Source organism: Acinonyx jubatus, chromosome D2 (genome assembly GCF_027475565.1).
Source record: "Acinonyx jubatus isolate Ajub_Pintada_27869175 chromosome D2, VMU_Ajub_asm_v1.0, whole genome shotgun sequence".
Classification (NCBI taxonomy): domain Eukaryota; kingdom Metazoa; phylum Chordata; class Mammalia; order Carnivora; family Felidae; genus Acinonyx; species Acinonyx jubatus.
Genome location: NC_069393.1, coordinates 73706383 through 73732527, shown reverse-complemented (window position 1 = coordinate 73732527; position 26145 = coordinate 73706383). Strand labels below are relative to the sequence as shown.

Here is a 26145-nt window from a genome sequence, read left to right as displayed (position 1 = left end):
AAAATAGCTAACATCCTTCCGGAGTCAAATGTTTTCAAGGAATGTCTCCCCTCGCTGTGCCCACCGCCTTCCACCCTGCTAGAACTGCTCCCCACCCCACACCCCACCCGAACACTGACTGCCAGTCTGCTGGGTGCTCAGACTCAGCACGGGGCTTGCTCCCCTGAGCAGTAGGCCCCCCTCCTGCTGCCCCCGGTACCCCGCCCCTCAGACATCCACTTGAGACCATCTTTTCCTCCCCGTCTCAGGAAATGGCACCGCCACCGACGAAGCAGCGTCACCCAAGATCACTGGCGTCACCCTCTCTTCTCCCTCCCCTCAACCCCATTCAACAGCTGAGCCCAAAGGTGACAAGTGCTACAGCCTGCCCGGCCCATCAGCATCCCCTGCTGGCGTTATTCGATTATCTCTGCTGGCTCCTCCCTTCCCTGCCTCAGCCTGCTCTGATAAACACCTGCCCAAAAGCCTTAAATGGCTTCCCAGTGCATCAGGTTCAAGTCCAAATTCCTTACCAGGCAGGCAAGAGCCTTTACCTTATTCATCTCCTGCCGCCCCTTTTCTTCACTTTGGACCATACCCTGTTCCTCATATGGGCTGCAGGCTTTCCTTCCTGGACCTTCATATCAGCTGTTCCCAGCTCCAGGTTAACTCTTCGCTTATGCATCAGGTCTGACTTGGACATCAATCACTCCCTCCAGGAAGCCCTCTAGGATACACAGTACTGAATCAGGTGCCCCTGCTATGTGCTCCCATAGCACTCATACTGTATCTAGCCTGGCCACACCACAGTGGGATAGCCTGTTTGCTGACCCTGAGCCCCCCCCCCCAGACCGCATGCCTTGAGAGCAAGAAGTGTGTGTGTTGTGCATCAAGGGAAGCCTCAGGACACACCGCAGTGCATGGCACAGTAGGCACCCTAACATCTGCATGCTGGAGGAACGTTTCCAACACACCCGGCCCCAAATCATCAAAGAATGTATCTGAGGCTTTCAATGTTCCCTGGGCCAGAATGATGGTTATCTGCAAACGGTTAAAAGGGTTTCACAAAAGCCTAAACGAACAAAACTGTTTAAAAAAGCCTACCAGATGGCTCGGTATAGCCACAGGCATACACGAAACAAAATGAAAGAACAAAACACACAAAGGACCCAGGTGGAGGCTTAGCCACTAACAGATGACAGAGTAGAAATTCGAGGGCACCTTTTCAAAGGAGAAGACACAAGTGCCAGCTCTAGGAAATGGGGGATGGAGAAGGGCGAGGGCAGGGAGGGCAGGGGGTGAGCCAGGCACGGAGGCAAGGAGCTGAACGCCTTAACTTTCAAACAGGCCTCGTAATAACTTCCCAGCACATCTGCATTGACAAAAGGGTTTTATCTTTTGTTTCGAGTGGGGAGCATTACAGAAAGAGGGCACAATTCTTCATCTGCCTAAATTTCGTTGGATATCAAAATATTTTCATTTTATTTCTGCATCATAAATCTGTAATTTTAACAACTTTGATCATTAACTGCTATAGTAATACAAAAAATGGAGATAAAGACGTTCATGTTCGTTTTCATAAAGTGCAGATTTAATCTTCAATTGTTTGCCTTAGTAAACATCATCTCATTCCAGATCCTCCCTGCCCCCACCCAAGGAGGGAGGGGAAAAGGCTATTTTATTTTTACTTAACAAATGTCTAACACAAAGAATAAATGAAAGATCTAATAAAGACAAGATTTTTTTGCAACTGTTTTTCTGGGTAAGATTTCTAAGGACAACAGTAGTGAGTGTAAAATAATTTTTCATAATTAATATGAATACATATAATAACAAATACATAATTTAGACCTCTATGCTTATTTTGCAACTTTTAGGCCTCCAATTATGAAAAAGGTACATAAGCTGAACAAGAATACTTTCCAGTGTGGCCAAATTACTTTCACTGAAGTATGAAGACACTCTCCGGTCTTAGCCTTTGTAATTATGTAAAGTTGCTATTTTCTTCATACCGACATTTATATCCAAAATGGGCTTATTTTTGCTCTATCATATAAGGACTGGCATCTTTTTCAAAAGAATATTGCTAGCAACAGGGTTAATTAAAGAGTACTAATGGCTTAAGTTTGCCAAGTGCTTACTTCTGTGACAATATAAATATGGATTATTAAAGTTGTCTACTCAAGTATAAAATCTATGCAAAATCCTCATAATATAGGCAAAAATGTTTAAAGGCCAAGAAAAAGAATTCTTTTCTTTTACAAGAAAGTGCAACTGCAGGATCTTTTTTGAATGATCTTCTGGACAGTTCTGCAGAAAACTTAGTAGTTTGGCTCAGAAAGTAGAGTTCCTCATGAGGAATAAAAGTTCTTCCTAGAAGAATACAAAGCAAAATTTCAGGCAGCTTTCTGAAAGTAAGCCATTCGTTTGTGGCTACGCAATGGGACAAGTGGAACTGATAATAATGAAGGCTTTTGGGTTTGCTGTGATTTGCACTAAAACTTGGCAGAGCTTTTTTTCTCTTACGCCGGGGACACCACGTCGTTGCTCACGTCATAGGTGGTAGTTACAGCACTTGGTCTGACCCTGACCGCAGGCATGAATCTGACCAGGAGGACATCGGAAATGTTTTCATACGTGTTTTAGGGCTTTTTCAGGTCAAATCTCAACACTTTCACATAAATCACTAAAAATAGAACATTTTCTGTGCTATTTTCAGTATTTTACACAGTGGATAACCATGGTGAGAGAACTTTCTATCATTCATCAGGGATATGCTGTCACACAGTCAGATTTTCAGCATTTGCTCAGCTGCTGCTAGATGGTAAAGGAAGTTTTCTGTTGCTGGTGGAAATCGTCTTTGCTTTAGTGCCTCAAAATTGAGAACTAGCTTTTCTCCATCACCAGAAACTTCTGAAAATGGTTCCAGGTGGGTGAAGATTTCTCTAGTTTTTAGAGAAATATCCTTTAATGGAACAAGAAAATATGCCATAAGTTAGCATCAAAAAAATATGAATTTTTGCTGCATTTGGAGAGATTCTTCCTATTTTTTAAGTTTATCAAATTATTTATGCATTACAAAAAATCAAACAAACTTAAAACAGAAAAACCAACACCATGTTTTTGCCATTTTAGCCATTTTTAAGTGACAACAAGTACATTCAGTGTTTTATGACTACTACCCATTTCCAGAACTTTTTCATCATCCCAAACTGAAATCTTGTACCCATTAAACAATAACTCCCCATCCCTGTCTCCAATGCCTGGTAACCACCATTCTACCTTTTGCTTCTGTGAATTTGCCTGGTTCTGGGTACCTCATATAAGTGAAATCACACAACATTTGTCCTTTTGTGTCTGGCTTATTTCACTTAGCATAATGTTTTCAAGGTTAATACATGTCGTAGCACATGTTAGAACTTCATTGCCTTTTAAGGCTCAATGATATTCCACCATACGCATGTACCACGTTTTGTTTATCCATTCATCCACTGATGGACATTTGGGTTATTTTTACCTTTTGGCTATTATTTATAGAGCTGCTGTGAACCTGAGTGCACAATTACTTATCTGTGTCTGCTTTCAATTCTTTCTGAAATATACCCAGTAGAATTGCTGGGTCTATGGTATTCCTATGTTGAATTTTTAAGGAACCTTGGTATTGTTTTTAGAACAAATCTCCCCACCCCCCAAAATCCTCTTCTACCTGGAATAAGTAACCCAGCACCTGCCACATGGGCTGTATTCCTCTTTCCTGACAGTCCTTTGCATGGCTGATGACTCACGAGAGCTCACATTAAAGTCATGTCTTTTTCTTGGTTTGCTGACATCATTAATTCAAATATTTTCAAACCCATACAATATAATATGCCAGGCAATTTCATCATACATTATACTGAGTCACCTGCGTATCACTTGTAGTCCACGAAAAACGCAGTAACACAAAACTCATATTTACACAGTTAACCGACGTTGTAAAGAGCCAGCATTTTTACTTGAGCGTTGATGGAGGGATGGATGGGCAGTGATGATCCACACGGTAGGAAAGGAAGAGTCTCAGCTCTCAGGACAAGCCCCCCCCACTCTTCCTGGCCTGAGCCAATGGGCCACCAGCGCTGAACAGAAAGCACGGTGCTGCTGGGGGGTTCCTGTCACACCTGTGGCTCCTCTCAACCTTTAGCTCACGTGTCACCTCCTCAGAGAGCTGTCTAATCTCTTCTCTAGTATTCTTCACCTTGACCTTTTGTTTCTATCACAGCATTCATTTCTCATGGCTCACAATGATCTGGCATTTACTTTTTTTTAAGTTTATTTATGTATTTTGAGAGAGAGAGAGAGAGAGAGAGAGACAGAGAGAGCGAGCATGATCTGGGGAGGGGCAGAGAGAAGAGAGAGAATCCCAAGCAGGCTCTGTGCCACCAGCACAGAGTCCGACGTGGGGCTTGAACTCACAAACACAGGACCATGACCTGAACTGAAATCAAGAGTCAGACATTTAACCAACCGAGCCACCCAGGTGCCCTTACATTATTTCCTATTCGTCTACTCCAATAAATACAACCCTACTGCCCCATGCCTGACATATAGTCAGTGCTCAATAAATATTTTCTGGATAAATGAATGAATAAATGGAAAAAAGAACCGGGTCCAACCAGATGAGTAGGGCCTGCCTATCAGAGCCCCCCCACCCCCACCCCTGATGAGGTGGCACAGGTACAGACAGTGGGAGACAATCCTTCCAGGCCTCTGGCCCCCACGGGATGACACAAGGGTCTAGATGAGCCAGGGCCCGGAGGCCAGGATGGAAGTGTATCCCGGGAGAAGAGTAAGGAGCTGGGAACAGGCGCGCAATGCAAACCGGCAGCAGACAGGAAAGGAGCTGGCAGGCTGCGGTGCACAGGAGGGCCTGTCATCACCACAGGGACAGGCTTGAATAAACTCTCCCGCCATCCCGATCCAGAAAGGGGAGAGGGGAGGATCCACATGGAAGCTCTGGTCAGCTTGACAGGGAGACCCCACAGCGGGGCTAGCCCTGCAGGGTGTGAGCCCAGAGTCTGCTACCTTTGGCAGGGATCTGACTACATGCTTGCTTACTGCTGTTCTGGACACAGTACATCGAAGCTAGACTGAGACGCTCTCTCTAGTCCTCAGCAGCAACTATCTCTTGAAAGTTGTTCCTCCGTGAAAATTCTGCTGGAGCACAGAATGCGTTCACTCAAGAAAGCATTCCAGACTAGCTGGGGGTCACACCTGTCACCAGCCCCCTGCATGTATCTGTCCCCAGAGCCTGATAACTATTTAGCTACGGTGGGCCTCCGCCCGCTCCTCTAACCGGGGCCACCCTGCAGACCCTCGTGCCAGCATCTGCCTACGGCTTCTCACGGCTCCCCGCACCCCAGGCAGCTCTGCCACACGCTGCCCAGCACCACCACTGCACAACTCTCAGTAAGTCAGGGGACTGAGGAGTTACCTGTATGACTTGGCCGTCTGACTTCTCCGGATCTTCTGCCGATTGAACAATCAGCTGACCAATTTCTTTGTGCAGTTTGCCCATTGTCATGGCCTCTGGTGAGATCAAGCACAAGTTATGTAGATAGTTAGAAGTTTACATAATAAAAACCAGGCCGCCTATTTGAAAATGTAAACCATCATACGAAGGAAATTTTCAAAACAACCAACAACCGCCCACATTTCCATCTTCATCCTGAACGCAAATATGGTATCACTCCAAGGGACGTGCCAGGAGGCACGGCATAATCACGATTTATACTTTGTTCAAAATAAAAACACGCCAATACCAGGTTTCTCCTTCACACCTACCTGATGAGAAATTTTGTTTTTCTTCCTAGACAAGACCTAATGAAAACTACAAGTAAGTTGTGATTTTAAGCCAAGAGCCTGACCTCCCTACGCAGGTCTTTACGGTTAAGAATTCAAGTGTAACTCGGGGGCCTGGGTGGCTCAGTTGGTTAAGAGTCCCACTTCGGCTCAGGTCATGATCTCACATTCGTGAGTTCGAGCCCCGCGTCGGGCTCTGTGCTGACCACTCAGAACCTAGAGCCTGTTTCGGATTCTGTGTCTCCCTCTCTCTCTGCCCCTTCCCCACTCATGCTCTGTCTCTCTCTCAAAAAGAAATAAACATTTAAAAAAAAAATTCAAGTGGAACCTTCTGGTGGGGATCCTATAGCAGCAGAGCATCCTATCAGTTCTGCAGAAGCCAGCTGAACATTCCAGTGTGTGAAGACCCTCAGAATGTGCAAAGGAAACAACCTAAGTCACACGATTTACATACACTGCTCCTTTTCTGCAGCAAAAAGATGAACAGAAATTTCTGTTTGTCCCTCCAAGGGATAACCTCCATTTGAATGGTGTTGATTTGAGATGAGCTCATCTTATATACTCGGAGCCAACAGAAGGCGACAGGAGATGACCACCCTTTCTGGTCCTAATGCTCCAGCAATATAAGTGGCCCTGGCCACAGCTAGTATCCTATCACTCTGGCTTTACAAAGGGCAATACTCACCTCCATTCCCTTTTGCTTACTGACACATCGTTCAAAAAGATTTTCCATACAGGATTCATGTTCAGTCCTTGTGCAATAATAAATTTCTACGCCCTTTTTCATTCTCTGTCCTTTAAGAGGTGGAGCCTACTTCCTCTCTCTTACGTGGGGACTGGACTTAATGGCTTCCTTCTAACAAATAGAATATGGAAGAATTGGCATATGACTTCTGAGACTAGGTCATAAAAGGCACTGTGGTCTTTCTGTCTCTTGGATCACTCACTCTTGGGGAAGCCAGCTGTCATGTCATGAGAATACTCAAGCTGCCCTACAGAGAGGCTAGGTGGTGAGGCCTGCTGCTAAAAGTTAGCTTAGAAGCTGAGACTGGATGACTGAAGCCTTGGGAGTATCTTTGTTTTTTAATGTTTATTTATTTTTGAGAGAGAGACAGAGCATGAGCAGGAGAGGGGCAGAGAGAGAGAGAGGAAGATACAGAATCCGAAGCAGGCTCCAGGCTCTGAACTGTCAGCACAGAGCCCAACATGAGGCTCGAACCTACGAACCATGAGATTATGACCTGAGCCGAAGTCGGACCCTTAACCAACTGAGCCTCCCAGGTGCCCCTGCCTTGGCAGTATCTTGATTGAAACCTCATGAGAGACCCTGAGTCGGAACCTCTCAGCTAAGTCGGTCCTAAAACTGTGAGATAATAAATATTTGCTGTTTTAAATTTTTTTTTTAACGTTTATTTATTTTTGAGACAGAGAGAGACAGAGCATGAACAGGGGAGGGGCAGAGAGAGAGGGAGACACAGAATCTGAAACAGGCTCCAGGCTCTGAGCTGTCAGCACAGAGCCCGACGCGGGGCTCGAACTCACAGACCATGAGATCATGACCTGAGCCGAAGTCGGACGCTTAACCGACCGAGCCACCCAGGCGCCCCAATATTTGCTGTTTTAAACTACTAGGTTTAAAAGTGATTTGTTATGCAGCAATAGGCAACTCATACAGCTTGCTTAAACAGAAAAGTTGAGAAACGAGATAGAGACACTATCCTATTGGGGCACCTGGGTGGCTCAGTCGGTTGTGTCCACTCTTGATCTCAGTTCAGGTCATATCTCAAAGGTTCAGATGACAGAGCCCCACGTCCGGCTCTGTGCTGACTGCACGGAGACTGCTTGGGATTCTTTCTCCCTCTCTCTGCCGCTCCCCCACTCACGCTTACTCTCTCATAATAAATACATAAACATTACAAAAAAAAAGATACTATCTTATTAACATATACTGTACAGCATAAGCACCCAGAATGTACTACTAACATGGCTGGGCCTGTAAGAATAAATGCTATGTTCCAGACACAGAAAATCTCTCCAGTTTCAGCACAGCGGGCAAAGCAGGCCCTTGAATACCAGTTTTAGAGCATCAGCCTAAAGATACAACTGCTTCAGGGGCGCCTGGGTGGCTCAGTCAGTTGAGCGTCCGACTTCAGCTCAGGTCATGATCTCACGACTCGTGAGTTCGAGCCCCGCGTCAGGTTCTGTGCTGACAGCTCGGAGCCTGGAGCCTGCTTCATATTCTGGGTCTCCCTCTCTCTCTCTCTCTGCCCTCTCCTGCTCATGCTGTCTCTCTCTGTCTCTCAAAAATAAAAAAAAAATAAATAAACATTAAAAAAAAATACAACTGCTTCAGGTGGGCGGGAGGATGGGTGAAACCGATCGAGGATGATTATGCGCACACTTATCTTCATGAGCCCTGAGTAGCATGTGGAAGTGTTGAATCACTGTACTGAACCCCTGAAACATAACCCTGTATGTTAGCTACACTGGAATTAAAATTTTAAGAAATTAATTTTAAAAAGTATAACTGCTTGGCTTACATTTTGTATCAACGACGCAAGAGAGAACTAACCTTTCGCAAGTGGGGCAATGGTAATCTCACGATCTGCCAGATTCACAAACACGTCATAGAGGTCTGACCTGTTGCTCACCTCCAAGTCCACAAACCCAGCGATGTAACCTGCATGACAAAGATGACCCACATTACCGGAATGGGAACAAATCCTGTTGTGAACGGGTCAAAAGAGAATGGACTCTAAATGTTCACCAGCTGCTTTTCTTCACTGCTTTATTCAGGGGACATCAGCTGTACCCTCTGGCATTTCTTCAGACTACATTATTGACAGTTGCCTGAAGAAACCCTTCCAACTCAAAACGTCCCCAAAACTACATCGTGGTGTCAAAGAAGAAGGCATTTACTTTTCAGTTACTGCTATTCAGGTCAAGAATGACAGCCGAGGTAGAGGTAGCAAGGATTCTCTTGACCAATGATCCCCCTGTAGGTCTCTGTCTCTAAGCAACCACAGCCACAGGCCCGGCTTTCTCAGGGACAGCGTGCTGGGGACGGCAACATCTTTCACCAGTTTCAGATCTGATACAAATAAATGCTAAAGGAATCAGGACAACTCAAGAATTAACAGAAGTTTGGAACTGATGTTAAGAAAATAGCTACCAGACTTTTCACATTTCACAGAGCAATACAATGAAAAACAAATAAAAAAAATTGAGGACCAATTCACTACTGGGACCTCATCGAAATAAAAAGCTTCTGCACAGCGAAGGAAACAATCGGCAAAACTAAAAGGCAACCGACAGAACGGGAGAAGATATTTCAAAAGACGTATCAGATAAAGGGTTAGTATCCATAATCTATAAAGAACTTACCGAACTCAGGGCGCCTCAGTGGCTCAGTCAGTTAAGCATCAGGCTCAGGTCATGATCTCATGGTTTGTGAGTTCAAGCCCTGTGTCGGGCTCTGTGCTGACAGCTCAGAGCCTGGAGCCTGCTTCGGGTTCTGTGTTTCCCTCTCTCTCTGCCCCTCTCCCGCTCGCACTCTGTCTCTCTCTCACTCTCTCTCTCAAAAATAAACATTGAAGAACTTATCAAACTCAACACCCAAAAAAACAAATAATCCAGTGAAGAATTGGGCAAAAGACATGAAAAGACACTTCTCTAAAGAAGACATCCAGATTGCCAACTGACACATGAAAAAATGTTCAACGTTACTCATCATCAGGGAAAAACAAATCAAAACCACAATGAGATACCACCTTACACCTGTCAGAATGGCTAACATTAACAACTCAGGCAACAACAGATGTTGGCGAGGATGCCCAGAAAGAGGATCTCTTTTGCATTGTGGGTGGGAACGCAAGCTGGTGCAACCACTCTGGAAAACAGTATGGAGGTTCCTCAAAAAATTAAAAATAAAACTACCTTATGACTCAGCAACAGCATTACTAGGTATTTATCTAAGGGATACAGGTGTGCTGTTTCGAAGAGACACATGCACCCCCGTGTTTATAGCAGCACTATCGACAATAGCCAAAGTATGGAAAGAGCCCAAATGTCCATCGATGGATGAATGGATAAAGAAGTGGTATATATATACACAATGGAGTATTACTTGGCAATCAAAAAGAATGAAACTTGCCATTTGCAGCTACGTGGATAGAACTAGAGGGTATTATGCTAAGCAAAATTAGTCAGAGAAAGACAAATATCACATGACTTCACTCCTATGAGGACTTTAAGAGACAAAACAGATGAACATAAGGGAAGGCAAGCAAAAATAACATAAAAACAGGGAGGAGGACAAAACAGAAGAGACTCTTAAATATGGAGAACAGAGGGTTACTGGAGGGGTTGTGGGAGGGGGGATGGGCTAAATGGGTAAGGGGCATTAAGGAGTCTACTCCTGAAATCATTGTTGCACTCTATGCTAACTAAATCGGATGTAAATTTTAAAAAATAAAAATAAAAAATAAAATAAAATGTGAAAAAAAAATAAAATTTTTAAGGAAAAAAAAAATTGGTCGCATTTACCAAAGAAATAATGCATCATCAGTAGTCCCTTTGGGAAGGCCAGAAAAAAGTCCTCCCCCAAACCAGGTGAACGCCAAGCCTCTCCTCCTGCGAGACCCCCACTGTCTACCTGGGCACATCCGCAGGGCTTCCAGCTCCTCGGCACTGAGGTGCACATAGGAATGAAGTATGGTCCAGTCCTGTCGATGCCACACCAGGGCAGGCAGAGTCCTGGGGAACGAAGACAAGAACTCAAATGGTTGCTGGCCCGCACCCGCACCCTCCTCCCTCTTCCTCCCGAGGACAGAGCCGGCTGTCAGAGGCAGAGGGGAGAATGAAGACTACACGTGCCCCGACCTCCAGGCTTCAAATTAAAGTAATGCAATGTCTTCAACTCTGCCTTTTTGGGTCAGATTAACTACAAAAAGCTCAAGGTGAAGTTTCAAAACATCTCTGTGGTGGCAAGGAGTAACACTTCTGAAGTTTTCCTCCAAAAGCCTCACTCCGCAAACCGCCACGGAGGGAGTCTGAGGGTAAAATCCAGAGCGGGGCCCTGCAAGCAACATTTTTTTTGAAGTCTCTCATTTCTATGTTTAAAGTTCCAATCGAACTTGCAAACCACTTTGTGTTTGTTTTTATACAAAGTAAGTTTCCTTGAAAAAACCAGTGAAACAGCTGCCGCAGAGAGAGGCGACGAATTGAACTGAGGTATGGTGACTCCGCTGTTGCCCTGCTATGTTTCCCAAGCTGTGGACCTCCCCGTTCCAGAAGCATAGATGTAGAGGGAAAGGGCGACTGGGTGGCAATCGCAATGACAGCAGTCCTCACTTCCAGAGCGCACACGATGAGCAAGGCACACGCCAAGTACTTCACACACGGCATCTCCAGTCCTGACAACAGGCTTACGAAGTGGGCATTGTTATCTTCATTTTACAGATACAGAGACGGAGGCTTAGAAAGTTTAAGTATCCTGGATGCGGTCACAGAGCGAGTAAAGCGCCCTCCAGGATTTTAACCCAAGTTCTTCTGACTACCAAACCTTCTTTTTCCCGTTTTCTAACCAGTCAGCCTCCTGGAGCCTCAATTTTCTCATCCGTAAAAGAAGGCAAAGTTCCTTGCAAAGTTCGTGTCACGAGTAAATTTAACAATTGAGGTGATTTATACAACACCTGGCATACAGTAAGCACAAAAGCTAGGTCCTCGTTTTTAAAAAAGAATCTATGAACAAGTTAGATTTGGTAAAGAAAAAACTTTCAAAACATCTTTATTATAAAAATAAGAGAGGGGCACCTGGGTGGCTCAGTCCGTTAAGCATCAGACTCCGGCTCAGGTCATGATCTCGTGGTCTGTGTGTTCAAGCCCCATGTCGGGTTCCGCGCTGACAGCCCGGAGCCTGCTTCAGATTCTGTATCTCCCTCTCTCTCTGCCCCTCCCCTACTTGTGTTCTGTCTCTCAAAAATATATAAATGTTTTTTTTTTAAAAAAGAGAAAATCTGTGGTAAAAGTGAAAAAAAAAAAAAAAGAAATAACTTACTTAAAACAGGGGTCAGGAAACTATGGCCATGGATCAGCTGTCTGTCTTTGCACATAAAGTTTTACTGGAACACAGCCATGCTCATTCATTTACATATGCACGACTGGCAGTTGGGTGGTTGGGACAGAGAACTGATGGCCTCCAAGCCTAAAAAAATTTATGGTCTGGCAAGGAAAAGTTCAAACTCCCTGCTCTAAAATATTCTTATTTCTAAATTTAAAGAAGAATCTGCCCAAATTTGGTGACCTTGAACTACTAAAGCTCACCTGAAACATTAGACCAAGATAGCATTTCACCCACAGCCTACCACATTCTATTTATACCAAATGTGTAACAGAACAGAGCACACAGGAACACAGACTGCCCCAAATCAGCTGCCAACAAAGCCTCTACTTTTTAATGACCAGAGACATACCTGGTGAACTCCTGGACAGCTTCTATTTTGGGGTGATAGACGACAATTCTTTTCTTTAGCATCAGTGCTGTGTGTAAGATAACGGTTTCCATTCCAAACTGAGATACAATGTCTTAAAACACAAGAAATTATAATATTACTGCATTAAATAATATGTAAGAAAATAATATTTTTATTGGAAGGAATTCTTTCCAATAAATGCAGAGTTTATTTTCTGTATACAGAATTATTTTCAATACAGAGAATAAAAAAGCACCTTATGCACTGGATGAGCATACAAATCCAGACATCTGCTCCCTAGGATGGGTGCTATGACAGCCTAAACCTGACCCTCCTCCAAGGGACTCTGCACTGGATGCACAGATGAAGCCAGAGCCCAAAGAAAGTGGAATAAATGATATGAAGGGAACCAGTATCTTTCTGTGTCATGAAACACCCTTAGGTTTAAAAAAAAAAAAAAAGTTTACTCTGGAGCACCTGGGTGGCTCAGTGGCTTAAGCAACTGACTCTTGATTTCGGCTCAGTTCATGATCTCACAGTTTGTGGGTGTGAACCCCACATAGGGCTCTACACTGACAGTACAGAGTCTGCTTGGGATTCTCTCTATCTGCCCCAACCCCACTGGCTCTCTCTCTCTCAAATAAATAAACATTCAAAAATAATAATAGATAAATAAAAGTTCATGGACACCACTCCTCCACCAATACATACGTCATTATGTAAGTCCTTTTGAGACAGCTGAACAAACCTGTCAACAAGGATGCTTAGAAACCATATAGAACAGCAGGTTCAAGAGCGAAGACAGGTGCTGTAGGGGGACAAGAGTGAAGGCCAGCATTTCCCCTTTCCTCCCTTTTAAGGACCCTGAAATCTGTGGCTTAGCCCTGCACTGCTGTTTTGGATTTTCCAGTTGGGAGAGGAAGGCGGAGAGTTAGAAGAGGAACTCTGGGTCAGGGGCCTGAGCTCTCCACATGGAGGAAGTAACTGCTAAAATGTAAGGAAAGAAAAACTATGGAAGTCGGCAGACACTCAAGCTGTGAAATTCAGCTTACCCACAAAAGAGCATTTCTGTATTATTAACAGTCAGAATCGTGTGGAAAGGGCCACCACAAAAATCTGCTTTCCTACAACAGAATTCTAATCAAATAAGGCAATGTAGAAGTTGAACTACCCTCCTGTATAGCAAATAAATATTACATAGATGAAAATATACAGAAAGATGGAATATTAGAGTACAATGAGGATTGCCCTTGGCTTGGGGATCTTGTTGTTGGGATGGAACCATCCGGGACGGGTTTTTGTTTTGTGGGGCGTGTGTGCGTGTGTGCGTGTGTTTACCTTTGATGGAGCCTGCAAGATAAGCCTTTCGGGCATCAAAATCCTTGCTAAGGAAAGAGCCATTTTCTTCACTCTGGCATATCCCCTTTGTGAGTACTGCAATGTAACTCTCCATCATTTTAACTGGGCTCCCATGTTTCAGGTACATTCTGTAAGAAAAGACAAAAAACAACCATGCTTTTATTTATTTATTTTTATTTTTTTTTTCAATGTTTATTTATTTTTGGGACAGAGAGAGACAGAGCATGAACGGGGGAGGGGCAGAGAGAGAGGGAGACACAGAATCCGAAACAGGCTCCAGGCTCTGAGCCATCAGCCCAGAGCCCGACGCGGGGCGCGAACTCACAGACCGTGAGATCGTGACCTGGCTGAAATCGGACGCTTAACCGACTGCGCCACCCAGGCGCCCCCAACCATGCTTTTATATAGCATGAACCACACAGAGCAATGCGCCCAAGGCTGGGTATGGGTACTTCCTAAAAAATCTAAGTCAACCTGCTGATAACGCTTCTGAATGCCTGAAACTTTTTATGACATGACTACTTCTATAATTTAATTTGATAATGTACTGAAAAAACAACCATTCAAGAGACCTCCAACAACTCCCTCAAGCTGGCTTTCTCCTTCCATCTCTATAGCCCACTGGAGCAGGAGAGTAAGCTAAGGACTTTCTAAGGACTCATTTCTCTTTTCTTTTTTTCCCTAAGTTTTATTTTTTAAGTTTATTTATTTTGAGAGAGAGAGAGAGAGAGAGCATGTGCACACCCGCACAAGTCAGAGAGGGGCAGAAAGAAGGAGAGACAGAATCCCAAGCAGGCTCCACACCATCAGCACACAGCCTGATGCGGGGCTTGAACTCACGAACCCATGAGATCATAACCTGAGCTGAGATGCTTAACCAACTGCACCACCCAGGCGCCCCTGAGGGCCCACTATTCCTAAAAAAAATATTGCATTTTTATCTGTCTTATATTCACAAATGGTGCTTCTAGCCATAAGGACTCTATTATTGCTGGGATTTCCTTTGACAAGAAAGGAGTTTTACACATTGTTCACAGAGGAAACAGTAATTATAGAACCTATATTTATTATCAGAGTTCCCAGAGGTAACTATATTTAGATAATTAAGAAATCAAACTCCTTTAAGTTTCTGGTGGTAAGTATACACTAGATATATTCATCATCAAGTTCCAGAAAACGCTGACAGGAAACTGCCTACATTTATAGCTCACATGTGAAATCAGTCTCTTCCCCTGAAATCTCTTCCTGTGAGTAACTAAATCTAAATTTTGCATGAGAAGCAGGACTGGGCCTACTTGAGCCTTTTAGTAGCTAAATGGATTAAAAAACTGGAAAGAAAATAAAATTATTGTTTAAAACAGATCATTTGAGGGATACCTGGGTAGCTCAGTCAGTTAAGCGTCTGACTCTCAGTTTCGGTTCAGATCATGATCTCATGGTTCGTGAGTCTGAGCCCGTCGTTGGGCTCTGTGCTGACAGTGTGGAGTCTGCTTGGGATTCTCTCTCTCCATCTCTCTCTCTTCCCCTAACCCACACATGCTCTATCTCCCTCTCAAAAATAAACATTAAAAAAAAAAAAGATTAAAAAAATTTTTAAAAATAAAATTGATCACTTGAAACTGTATTTATTGTAGGTTAAGTGAAAAAAGCAAGTGTTGTAACTACTAGCCAGTCAGTGTTTTTAAATTACTTCAATGCACAATTGAGGGAAAGAGGTAGAGAACAATGAATATGGTAAGCTATCCTACATGTAAAATAGTCAAACCCATGAACTCATACACATGCTTCTATATGGAGAAAATATCTCCGGTATGATATAAAGAAAACAGCCCCAGGAGTGCCCCGGGGTGGGGGTCGGGAGGCAGATTTGAAGGCTAGGAATAGGGAGAGGAAGGGACCTAGTTTTCACTGTATACCCTTCTGTATTGTCTGTATTTTTTTCCTGTGTGCTTACCACCACCAAACAAACAAACAATATACCATTAGAACTGTAAAATAGACGGGCACCTGAGTGGCTCAGTCAGTTAAGTGTCCGACTCTTGATTTCTGCCTAAGTCATGATCTCACTGTTCGTGAATTGGAGGCCTGCATCAGGCCACATTGTCAGTGTGGAGCCTGCTTGGGATTCCCTCTCTCCCTCTCTCTGCCCCTCCCTTGCTCACGTGTGTATGCGTGCACACACACACACACACTCACTCTCTCTCTTTCTCAAAATAAATAAATAAACTTAAAAAAAAAATCTGTGAAATAGAAACAATATACAGTAATGGAAAAGAGAAACACAGGAAGGGTAGTAGGATAAGATTACTTTTTCCATAACAACCCTGGGCCATGAACTACTGACAGAAGGAAGGATCCCCCCAAATCATTCCATAGGAAAACCACAAAGTGCAACCCAGGGGACCTTACTCAGATGGGACAGCCGGAGGCTGTCACACCTGGCCCGGACAACTGGTTCCAAGTGAAACCCTGGTTCTCTACCATGGCCACTAGCTGGAGGCTCTGGAAGATGAAGGGGGTCGTGGCAAATGACCTGGATCCCACACAGGGAATGAACCCCCTCGTGTGGGCTTCCGCTGCCACTGTGAGCAGTGTGCTATGGAAGGCACGCCTGCCTGTCCCCTCCCCAGAAACAGAAGGGAGCACCTCCATGGTAAGCAGCAGCATCGAAAGTGTTGGTCTATGTACTTGTGCACACAGACATGTGTTAGTGGGGAGAGGGAGTGTGTGCATGTGCAAAAGCATATGGGTATGTACACATGCAAGGGTAAGTGCAGTAAGGTGCAGGGGGCAGAAGAGATGGCTGCCAATAGCTCTCAGTCCTCATTTCTCCTAAACTGTGACAGGAGAAGAGTCCAGAACCCAACAATGCATGGCACTACAGAAGCTGAGGAACCTTCCAGCTTCCTCCCGGGCAGGAAGTGGAATCTAAAGCAATCTTAAATTTTGAGCCCAAGAATATTTCCCAGTGAATTCACTGGGAAACCTAACCCTGACTCAGTCAAATGAAATGGGAGTCCAACGTTTGTTCAAAAGCAGCTTTACAGTGTTTTTAGCTCATGGCTTCTAGATAGCGTCTCTTCTCACAACAATAATCTCCCTTTGTGTCAGTGCCATGGTAGCAGACAACTGTTTATATTCCACAATGAACCATATACCTGGAACTTATCTTAAGAGAGCAAAAAGGTTTTCTTATCATAGCTGGCTGCAAAACAGTAAAACTTCATTCTGTCAAAATACAATCTACCTGAAACCCTTAAGTAATTAGAAAGTAGTCTTCTGCTACATGGAGATATAGATATATAGATATAGATATAGATATAGTTATGGATATAGACATATAGACATAGATAGCCAGAGATAGATAGCATGTGTGTGTACACATAAAAATGGCAAAAAAGCAACCATTCATCAGGCTTATAGCGAGGAACACAAAAACAACTCCCTTTGCCCCCCACCCCATTTAAAACAACTTACTGAGCATAAGCCTGAGGGCTGATGTTGTAATACATAACCTCTAGAATTACAATTCTATCTAGTAACAACAATATTTAAAAAAAAAAAAAAAAAAACCTAAAACCCTGTCAAAGCCCTGGTTGAGGAAAAAACTAATTTCCCCAACATACAAGAAAGGTTTGATTAACTCCACTATATACACTCACCAAGGCAAGAAAGCAAACTGGTATATTTTACATAAAATTTTCAACAGCTGGGATGAAACTAAAGAAGTTTACCTGAATCACTATTAACCAATTAATCAGATTCTCAGCTTCCCAGCATTCCAGCTAAGAAGTATTTTCCTGCGTTTTTGCATAATTCAAAATGCTCATTAACTTTCCCCAAAATGACTCCCCCACACAGACCTTGACACGTATAAACTAGCTTACCACTTCGCCAGCACTTAATTTATCCGTCCTGCTAAGGAAAGTTCTAGATTGGAAGTGAGCAGAAGCTGTCAGGCCAAAAGTAGCAAGTGACTCAAATACCCAAGAACTACAATGGTTGTGTAAATTGCTTTTCCTCCTCCCTTCTACCATTTTCCCAAATAAGAGCAGTGTCATAAAAGCAGAAGAGAAAGTTCCTCTTACAGAAGTTTCCAGAGGGCCAGTAAAGATTAAGTTGGGGAAGCAGAGGGCTGAAATTTGCTTCCTCCGTGTAGAAATCTGCTATGTAACTACCGAGCAAGATCTTCATTTTTGTAGGATAGCATTTAATACAGTTTTCATACAGACCTACACAATATCCTAGTGAAGGCGGCATATTTCTCTGGATTAAAATCTTTGGCGGTCAGAACAATAGAAAAATGAGTCACCTGTCCAAAAGAAACAAAAAGTATACTTTTCAAAGACACTTTCACAGATTTAAATTTTATTATTACATTCTAGCAAACCTCTTGTATAAGACATAACAGCATTAAAAAGAAAAGATCAAAACGTAACCAAGTTCTCACTTCCTTGTTTATACTTTTATGTTTATATACACACATATAAAAGATATGTACTTATATATACCTATATATTTCATTTCTTAGATAAGAATGTAGTACTTTTAGAGTTAACATCTTTTCAAAAACGCAAATATATTTCAAATATCAAAAATGTGAGTTTTCATTTAAAGTACTCTAACCTCATCAAAGCAGAATTAGAAATGTCATATCAGATCTACCAATTTATCAACTCTTAATTAATGAAAGAGGATACAAAACAACAAAAATACACACAGTAAGATCACACAGTTCCTGAAATAGTCAATGCTCTACAGAATGCCATATAATCTCTGTAGAAAGCACACTGTAACAATAAGCTTCATTTGTCTATACTCCTCTATTATTATAAATATAAATTTCTTCTAATCGTATACCTATTATTCCCATTAATGAGATAAAATTCAGGACTTTATAAAAGGCAAAGCATTTAAGAAATACATTTTTAGAAATCATATTCTTAAGTATAAGAACTACCTCTAAATCTTGTCATTTTTCAAATCTTTTGAAAAGCAGATTTGAAATCGATGTTGCTGCTATTGGCATTCTATGGAACAAAACACAAGATAAACCTATTCAACACATCAAGACTTTTCAGCAAGAACTTAATGAACATAAACCAAAGATTTTATAACACATTGAAAACTATCTTTTTGCAAATTTACATTTTCTAATTATGAATCCTTTTTGTTTTAAACCTCTAACAGTTTTAAACTGTTGCCTTCTTGTTATTTTAAAAGTAACTCCTTAAATTTAAATTGATATCTTGGACATGTTTCATGATTATTGGCTATAAAAGTATCCCTAGATGGTAAAAGAAGTCCCCACACAGGCACACACCAGGAGCTTCGTCACTTTCCAATATTTCTTTATTTGAAAAAAACAAACAAACAAAAAACAAACCCTGCTGGTTACTTGGAATTAGAAAAGCCCACAGTGACCACATACTGGTTTTCAACATGTCACATTGATACTGTTCATATCAAATGACACACACACAAAAGCCTACTTAATACGTGTTTCCTTAACTCTCCTTTCTATTCCTAACATACCCTTACCATCCATAAACAAATGAAAAAAAGTTTTAATTATATCAAGGATAATTTTATCTTTAAAAAATTTTTTGGGGTAAGGGGCATTAAGGAATCTATTCCTGAAATCATTGCTTCACTATATGCTAACTAATTTGGATGCAAATTTAAGAAAATAAAAAATAGGGGCGCCTGGGTGGCTCAGTCGGTAAAGCGTCCGACTTCAGCTCAGGTCACGATCTCACGGTCCGTGAGTTCGAGCCCCGCGTCAGGCTCTGGGCTGATGGCTCAGAGCCTGGAGCCTGCTTCCGATTCTGTGTCTCCCTCTCTCTCTGCCCCTCCCCCGTTCATGCTCTGTCTCTCTCTGTCTGAAAAATGAATAAAACGTTAAAAAAAAAATTTAAAAAATAAAGTTAAAAAAAATTTTTTTAATATTTATTTATTTTTGAGCGGGGAGGGGAGGGAGACACAGAAGGAGAGACGGAGACACAGAATCTGAAGCCGGCTCCAGGCTCTGGGCTGTCAGCACAGAGCCCGACACAAGACCCAAAGCCACTGAGGTGTGAGATCATGACCTGAGCCAAAGTCGGACACTCAACCGAGCCACCCAGGCATCCCAAGGATAATTTTATCTTTTAAAATGGTTTTTGGGGCACCTGGGTGGCTCAGTCAGTTGAGCTTCTGGCTCTTGACTTCGGATCAGATCATGATCTTGTGGTCTGTGGGTTCCATCCCCATGTCAGGCTCTGCACTGTTAGTGCAGAGCCTGCTTGGGATTCTCTCTCTCTCCTTCTCTCTACCCCTCCCATGCTCTGTCTCTCTCAAAACAAATAAACTTAAAACAAACAAACAAACAAACTTAGGGGCACCTGGGTGGCTCAGTTGGTTAAGTGTCCAACTCTTGATCTTGGCTCAGGTCATGATCTCATGGTTTGAGTTTGAGCCCCGCACTGGGCTCAGCACTGACAGTGTGGAGCCTGCTTGAGGTTCTCTCTCTGCCCGTCCCCTGCTCAATCTCTCTCAAAATAAATAAACTTAAGAAAAAAAAAAAAACTTAAAATGGTTTTTAATTATGGACTAATGCTTCTTTCCACTTTTAATTGGTCACGACTTTGCACGTCTACATTTCTACTCCATCAGAGTATAACCCAGAAAGGACTTTACTACACCAGCCATAGGGTCAGTCAATAGAATGTACACCAACCAATATTCATAGAATGAATAAGAGTGAAATTTGAAAGGGGACATTCCCAGTGAAAAGCATATCTGGTATTTTTCAAAAGCGTATTGTGAGCAATAATGTCTAAAGCTAAGAGTCACTGGAATAATGTTACGTCACTTTAAATATTTTTGGTTGTTAGACCTTCATGCAGTCATACCTTTATCAAAACTGAAGAATCCGGAACTTCAACTGTTGTGATATAAAACCATGTTCTTCTGTACTGACCAAAGACGAAGGGATGGAGAAGTTTGTTTTCATCGGTAAGGCAGCATTTTCTCAGCAGTAAATTCCTTAAAGTAGCTGTCGTGGAAGGATAACACCACACCCACAGAACTTCTCCATTTGTGTCCTTTTCTACGGTGGAAAGATGGTCACTGTGAGAATGTCAAACAGCAGCAAGGAAGTGAATTGATTGGTTACTCAGAAGCACTTAGTGGAATCAGTTTTCACATCCCATTTTACAAAGCATCCCGGAGCATGTGTGACCCCAAATTCCCATCCACCTCTGCTGGTCAAATTATGCAGCTCTCCTGATCTTGAGTTTTAGGCCACCTGAGTAAAAACCTTTTACAACAAATCATGAATGAAAACTTAAGGGGCACCTGGGTGGCTCAGTCAGTTAAGCATCCGACATTGGCTCAGGTCGTGGTCTCATGGTTCGTGAGTTCGAGCCCTGCATCGGGCTCTGTGCTGACAGCTCGGAGCCTGGAGCCTGCTTCAGACTCTGTGTCTCCCCCTCTCTCTGCCCCTCCCCTGCTCATGCTCTGTCTCTCTCCCTCTCTCAAAAATAAATAAACATTAAAAAATTTTAAGGAAAAGAAAATCTGAGCCTTAAATTTGGCAGAGTTCTTTCCTATCTCCTCTCACACAAATTCATAAACTCAGCGTTACGTTTTGTTTTAATTTTAATTAAAATTAAATTTTAATTTTTAATTTTTTTTAAGTTTATTTATTTTGAGAGAGCAAAGAGAAGACAGAGTGAGAGCAGGGGAGGGGCAGAGAGAGAAGGAGAGAGAGGGTCTCAAGCAGGCTCCACGTTGTCAGTGGAGAGCCCAATGTGGGGCTCAATCTCACGAACCTTGAGATTATGACCTGAATTGGTCACTTAACCAACTGAGCCCCCCAGCTGCCCCCTCAGCATTACATTTTTATCAGTTAGAAGGATCTTTAATAAATACACAGGAAGTGTTTGTCAAAAACAAAACTGGAGATGAAGAAAATGGTGAAATTTCTTTTAAATCATGTTATATACTGACTGTGTAAATTCTATATTTAACATTGTAATAGTAATAATAATGTAATAATAATAGTAATAATAATAATGGTTATCCTGTCACATAATGTAGTTTCCTCATCACAGTAAACACCTCAATAACCTAGCCTAAGCTTTAGAAAAACAGTTACTGTGCATAGCAGTATGGATGCAGAGTTTTGTTATGGAAAATATCAAGTTCATAAAAAAATGAATTCCCGTCTCCATCATTCAGCTCCAGCAATTATCAACACCTGGTCCCTCCTTGTTTCTAATGGTCCCCCTCCCCCATTATTTTGAAGCAAATTCCTTTTAAATTCGTTTCCATACGAAAAATAAAAATCTGAATTGAAAATATGATTGTAAGTCATCTTCGTCTTTGCCGTTACCAGATAAAGTCAGAATTTAACCTAACCTTATTCACAAGTACCTTCAAGCAGGACTAAGATGCTTGAAGTACTTAGTTTTTGTTTTGAAGCAGTTCTAAAACCACATTAAAAATAAATACAGGGGAAATAAAAAAAGAAACACAGAAAGCCATTCCCAGATAAATGCACTCCTTTGAGACACTGAGAAATAATCAGCACAGTTAGCCGGTTTTGCTAAACGCAAGCAACGTTCTTCCACACTAGAGGAATAGAATGTTATCTCAATGGAGTATTACTTCAAAGGTCAACGGCACGCAGGGAACCGACAGACGTTCATTCAAGCAACCCGCGGCCGCCAATGGGATGAATGGTTTCTTGAAACACCCAACCCTGAGACACTGCACACGGCTCAGGCACACCCAAAGATCCCAACGTACTTCCTCAACCACCAATTCCTCAAATTTAACCGGGATCCCGCCATACATGATTGTGTAGACACGCCGGCTACGTGCCTGAGCTCTATCACATGACACAGGATTCCTCCACTGGTGTGAGTTGGGGCTCTGCGGCTAGACCGCAAGGGTCCCAACCCTGGCTCCGCCGCTTCCTAGCACGCGTCCGTGCGCAAAGCACACCCTGGGCCTCCATCTGCTTCTCCGAAATGTGGTCACCAAACATTACCCACACCCCCTGGAGCCGTGGTAGTTTAACGGGAGATAATCCATGCATAATGCTCAGCACTCGGGGCTGGCACAGTTGGTCACGGTGACTCGAACTGCTCAATCACATAATTGGGGCCAGCCGGGCGCCGGGCAGGCAGTCACGCGTGCCTCCCGCACGCTCCGAGGTCTGCCCCACCGCCTCCCCCCCCCACCCCCCCGCACCGCCCACTACCCGCTCTCGGCCCAGCCAGCCCCTGCCCCGCCTGCGCAGCGGCCCCTCGCAGCCGCCGGAGCTCCGTCACCCTCGACGTCCGGGCTTCTGTGCACCATGGGGCGTCCGGCAGGAGGCCCGGGGTCCCTCCGCCCTGCTGCCCCGCCCGGACGGGTCCCACGCGAGGCTACAGGCGGACCCGCCCAGGGCGGCTGGCCGGGTCCCCCGCGCCCCGCAGCCCCCCGCCCCGGCCCAACAGAGAAGGGGCCGCGACCTCCTCACCGCAGGCGGCGCCGGGGACCGCGGGAGCAGAGGCCACCCCGGGCCCAGGCGGAGGCCGAACTGGGGCGCGGGACTGCGGGGCAGGGCGCCTTCGTCCTCACCGATCAGCCCGACTCCGAGCATCAGCTGAGTGTCCGCCGCCTCCGCAGCAGCCATTTTCCGCCGCCGCCGCCGCCGCCGCAGCAGCGCGCCGCTCCCAACAATCCGCTCGCAGGCCCCGCCCCTCCTCCAGGACACGCCCACCATCAGGCCCCACCCTCAATCAAGGCCCCGCCTCTCCCTCTGGCTCCGCTTGAGTCCAGCTCGCCCTGACTTCCTGCCCCCCCCACCACCACCTTAAGCCCTCACATCTTTTTTTGTCTTGTTTTGTTATTTATTTTTGAGAGAGACAGAGCACAGGCAGGGGAGGGGCAGGGAGAGAGGGAGACACAGAATCCGAAGCAGGCTCCAGGCTCTGAGCTGTCAGTGCAGAGCCCAACGCGGGGCTTGAACTCACAAACCATGAGACTACGACCTGAACCCAAGTCAGACACTCAACCGCCTGAGCCACCCAGGAGCCCCAGCCCTCAGCTCTTCAAGCTCGGAAAACTCAGCCTGGGCATTTTTCCTCAATTCCTCTAATCCAATCTTCATAAGCCCTCTCTTCAACCCACTCCAATCTTCCCTCCCCTCCTCAGTCTTTTCTCATTCTACCTCTGCCCTCCAGGCCGGCTAAAAAGAGTCATGAGTATGGAGGAACGGTCTCCATCCATCCACCCACCCACCCATCCATCCATCCATCCACTCATTCATCCATCCATCCATCTATTCATCTATCCATCCCAAAAACAAAAACAAACAAAACCAAAACGAAACAAAACAAAAAACCCGGAAGATTTGAAAAAGCTTTGGGAATATAGTGTTGGACAAGATAGAGCATTCTAGTGGAGGGAGACAGACAATTGCTGAGTAAAATAATACAAAACAGCCTAGAGTTATAAGCCCGTTGCAATAACATAGTGGAGTGTGTTAGAAAGTGGAGGGGATGTACTGCTTTAAAATAGGTGTCAAGGAAGGCTCCTCAAGGAAGAGATATTTAGACAGAGATAGGCATGCTGAGAAGGAGCCAGGCAGTTTGTGTAGCTCCAGGATCCCTCCTCATGGATCTTCTGTGCCTCCAACCCCAAACCTCACAAAACTAATTAGGGAGGGTCTTTGGTATCTACAGGAATATCATACCATCTCCATCTCACTTGATGTACATTTTAAACTATTTAATATAGAATATTATATATATATATATATATATATACACACACACCAGTTGTTACACATATACGTAAATGCTAATTTAAGGAAAAGAGGTGGTTATCCCCCAGTTTAAGAAATAAAGCATTACATGGGGTGCCTGGGTAGCTCAGTCAGTTAAGCCTCTGACTCCTAATTTTGGCTCAGGTCATAATCCTGTTGCATCCACACGACTCCTGAAACAGAATGCTACGGGCACCAGTGACCGATTGGGACCAACACTCTTGATAAGAGTGTGGCCCCGAACAGCCGGGGTACAGAGTTTTTAAAGCCGATCACATCGTTTTATCATTATCTGGGAACAGAACAAAGAAACAGTTCCCAGATGAGTTAGAAACAGTTGCCAGATGAGTCAGAAACAGTTATCGAATGAGGTGATTATTTTAGACTTCCTGCTGCTAAGTTGCAACCAGTGGATCTCCTTGACCTTGTCTCTGATGCTCTTTTTTTGAGCTTTTGTTTCCTTCATTGGTAAAGCCTGATTCACAAGAGTATGAAGTATGATTTACAAGAGTAAAAGCAAGGCTGTTATCTTTTGATCTTTAGTGTCAGAACAAAGTTGTTATCTTTCAAGCTAAGCGTTAGCCCTACACTACAATTTAACCCTTACACTCCTAGTATTGTGGGATTGAACCCCACATGGGACTTCTTGCTGAGTGTGGAGCCTGCTTGAGATTCCCTCCCCAACTTAAATACTCTTTCTCTTAAAAAAAAAAAAAAAAAGCATTACAAATATAGTTGAAGCACTTCCCTTCTCTTCTCCAACCTCCTTCCCCTCCCTGTCCCACAGGGGTGACCACTGCTCTAAGTTTGGTCATTGTCATTTTCCCATTATGTTATTAAGTTTTGGTTTATTTGTATGTTTCACTCAACAAAATATTGTACTCTTTCTTTTAAAACTTTACACCGGTGCAACAATAGCTAACATTTACTGAATAGCAGACATTGTTCTAAGTATTTTACTTGGTTTTTTTTTTTTTTTCCTTAAATCCTCAGAATATCCTTTTGTATAAGTCCTATTATGATCCCCAATTTATAGGTGAGAAAACTGAAAAGTGGCACAATTTGCCTAGGATCACATACATGATTGCAAGTGGTGGTGCCAGGCCACAGACCCAAGCAATGAGACTCCAGCCACACAAGAAATCACTGTGCTACAAAGCCCTTCCATTCTGTTGCATACTATTTGTATTCACTTGTAAGTTGCTTTTTTTGCTCAACTTTGTTTTTTTTAAAGATTTATCCAAGTTAATACTTATAATTCTGGTTCAGTAATTTTAACTGAGTGATACTTTTGAGTATGAAAATATGATTAGTTCCACCAGCTATTAATGACAATAAATTTGTTTCCTGCTGTTTACTCTGTAATCACAGTGCTGCTATATTTTCAACAAGTCTCCCTGTTCTACTTTCTCCTTACCTTGGGAAATTCTACATCTTCAAGGTTCAAATACCATTTCTGCCCTCAACCCAGGCAAAACTAAGTTCTCCCTCTTCTAAGGTCTAATAGCATTTGGCCATAGAACTAGAATTGGGAATATATATGGCTCTTCTTTAAATTTTTAAAAAATATTTATTTTTGAAGGAGAGACAGAGCATGAGCAGGGGAGGGGCAGAGAGGGAGACAGAGAATCTGTAGCAGGCTTCAGGCTCTGAGCTGTCAGCACAGAGCCCAACACAGGTCTTGATCGAACTCAT

The 26145-nt window shown here is 43.6% G+C and overlaps 1 protein-coding gene across 8 annotated transcripts; it reads right to left on the bottom strand.

Annotated features, from left to right (window-relative positions):
• Positions 1–1548: 1548 nt before the first annotated feature.
• DENND10 (DENN domain containing 10) lies at positions 1549–23398 on the bottom strand. 8 transcript variants are annotated; one of them, XM_027063226.2, is made up of 10 exons: positions 23262–23398; positions 20543–20739; positions 17882–17961; positions 13629–13777; positions 12291–12402; positions 10472–10572; positions 8390–8497; positions 5450–5544; positions 3975–4094; positions 1549–2944 (listed from the first exon to the last, which is right to left on the bottom strand). In XM_027063226.2, exons 1-10 carry the CDS (start codon positions 23314–23316, stop codon positions 2768–2770), a joined length of 1194 nt encoding a protein of 397 aa, XP_026919027.1. In that variant the 5' UTR covers positions 23317–23398; the 3' UTR covers positions 1549–2767. The 8 variants fall into 8 exon arrangements, with proteins under 8 accessions (XP_026919027.1, XP_053063529.1, XP_026919028.1 ...); XM_053207554.1 differs by having other exon boundaries at positions 20543–20759; positions 23153–23331; XM_027063227.2 differs by lacking the exon at positions 3975–4094.
• Positions 23399–26145: the final 2747 nt, after the last annotated feature.

Excerpts from the sequence above, each read along its gene's own strand:
- DENND10 (XM_053207554.1), bottom strand. The coding sequence starts at position 23,316 with ATGGCTGCTGCGGAGGCGGCGGACACTCAGCTGATGCTCGGAGTCGGG. Across the intron at positions 10,573-12,290 it reads GCTGTCCAGGAGTTCACCAG|GACTCTGCCTGCCCTGGTGT; the intron begins GTATGTCTCTGG and ends TTCGTTCCCCAG. Across the intron at positions 8,498-10,471 it reads AGCCCTGCGGATGTGCCCAG|GTTACATCGCTGGGTTTGTG; the intron begins GTAGACAGTGGG and ends TTTGTCATGCAG.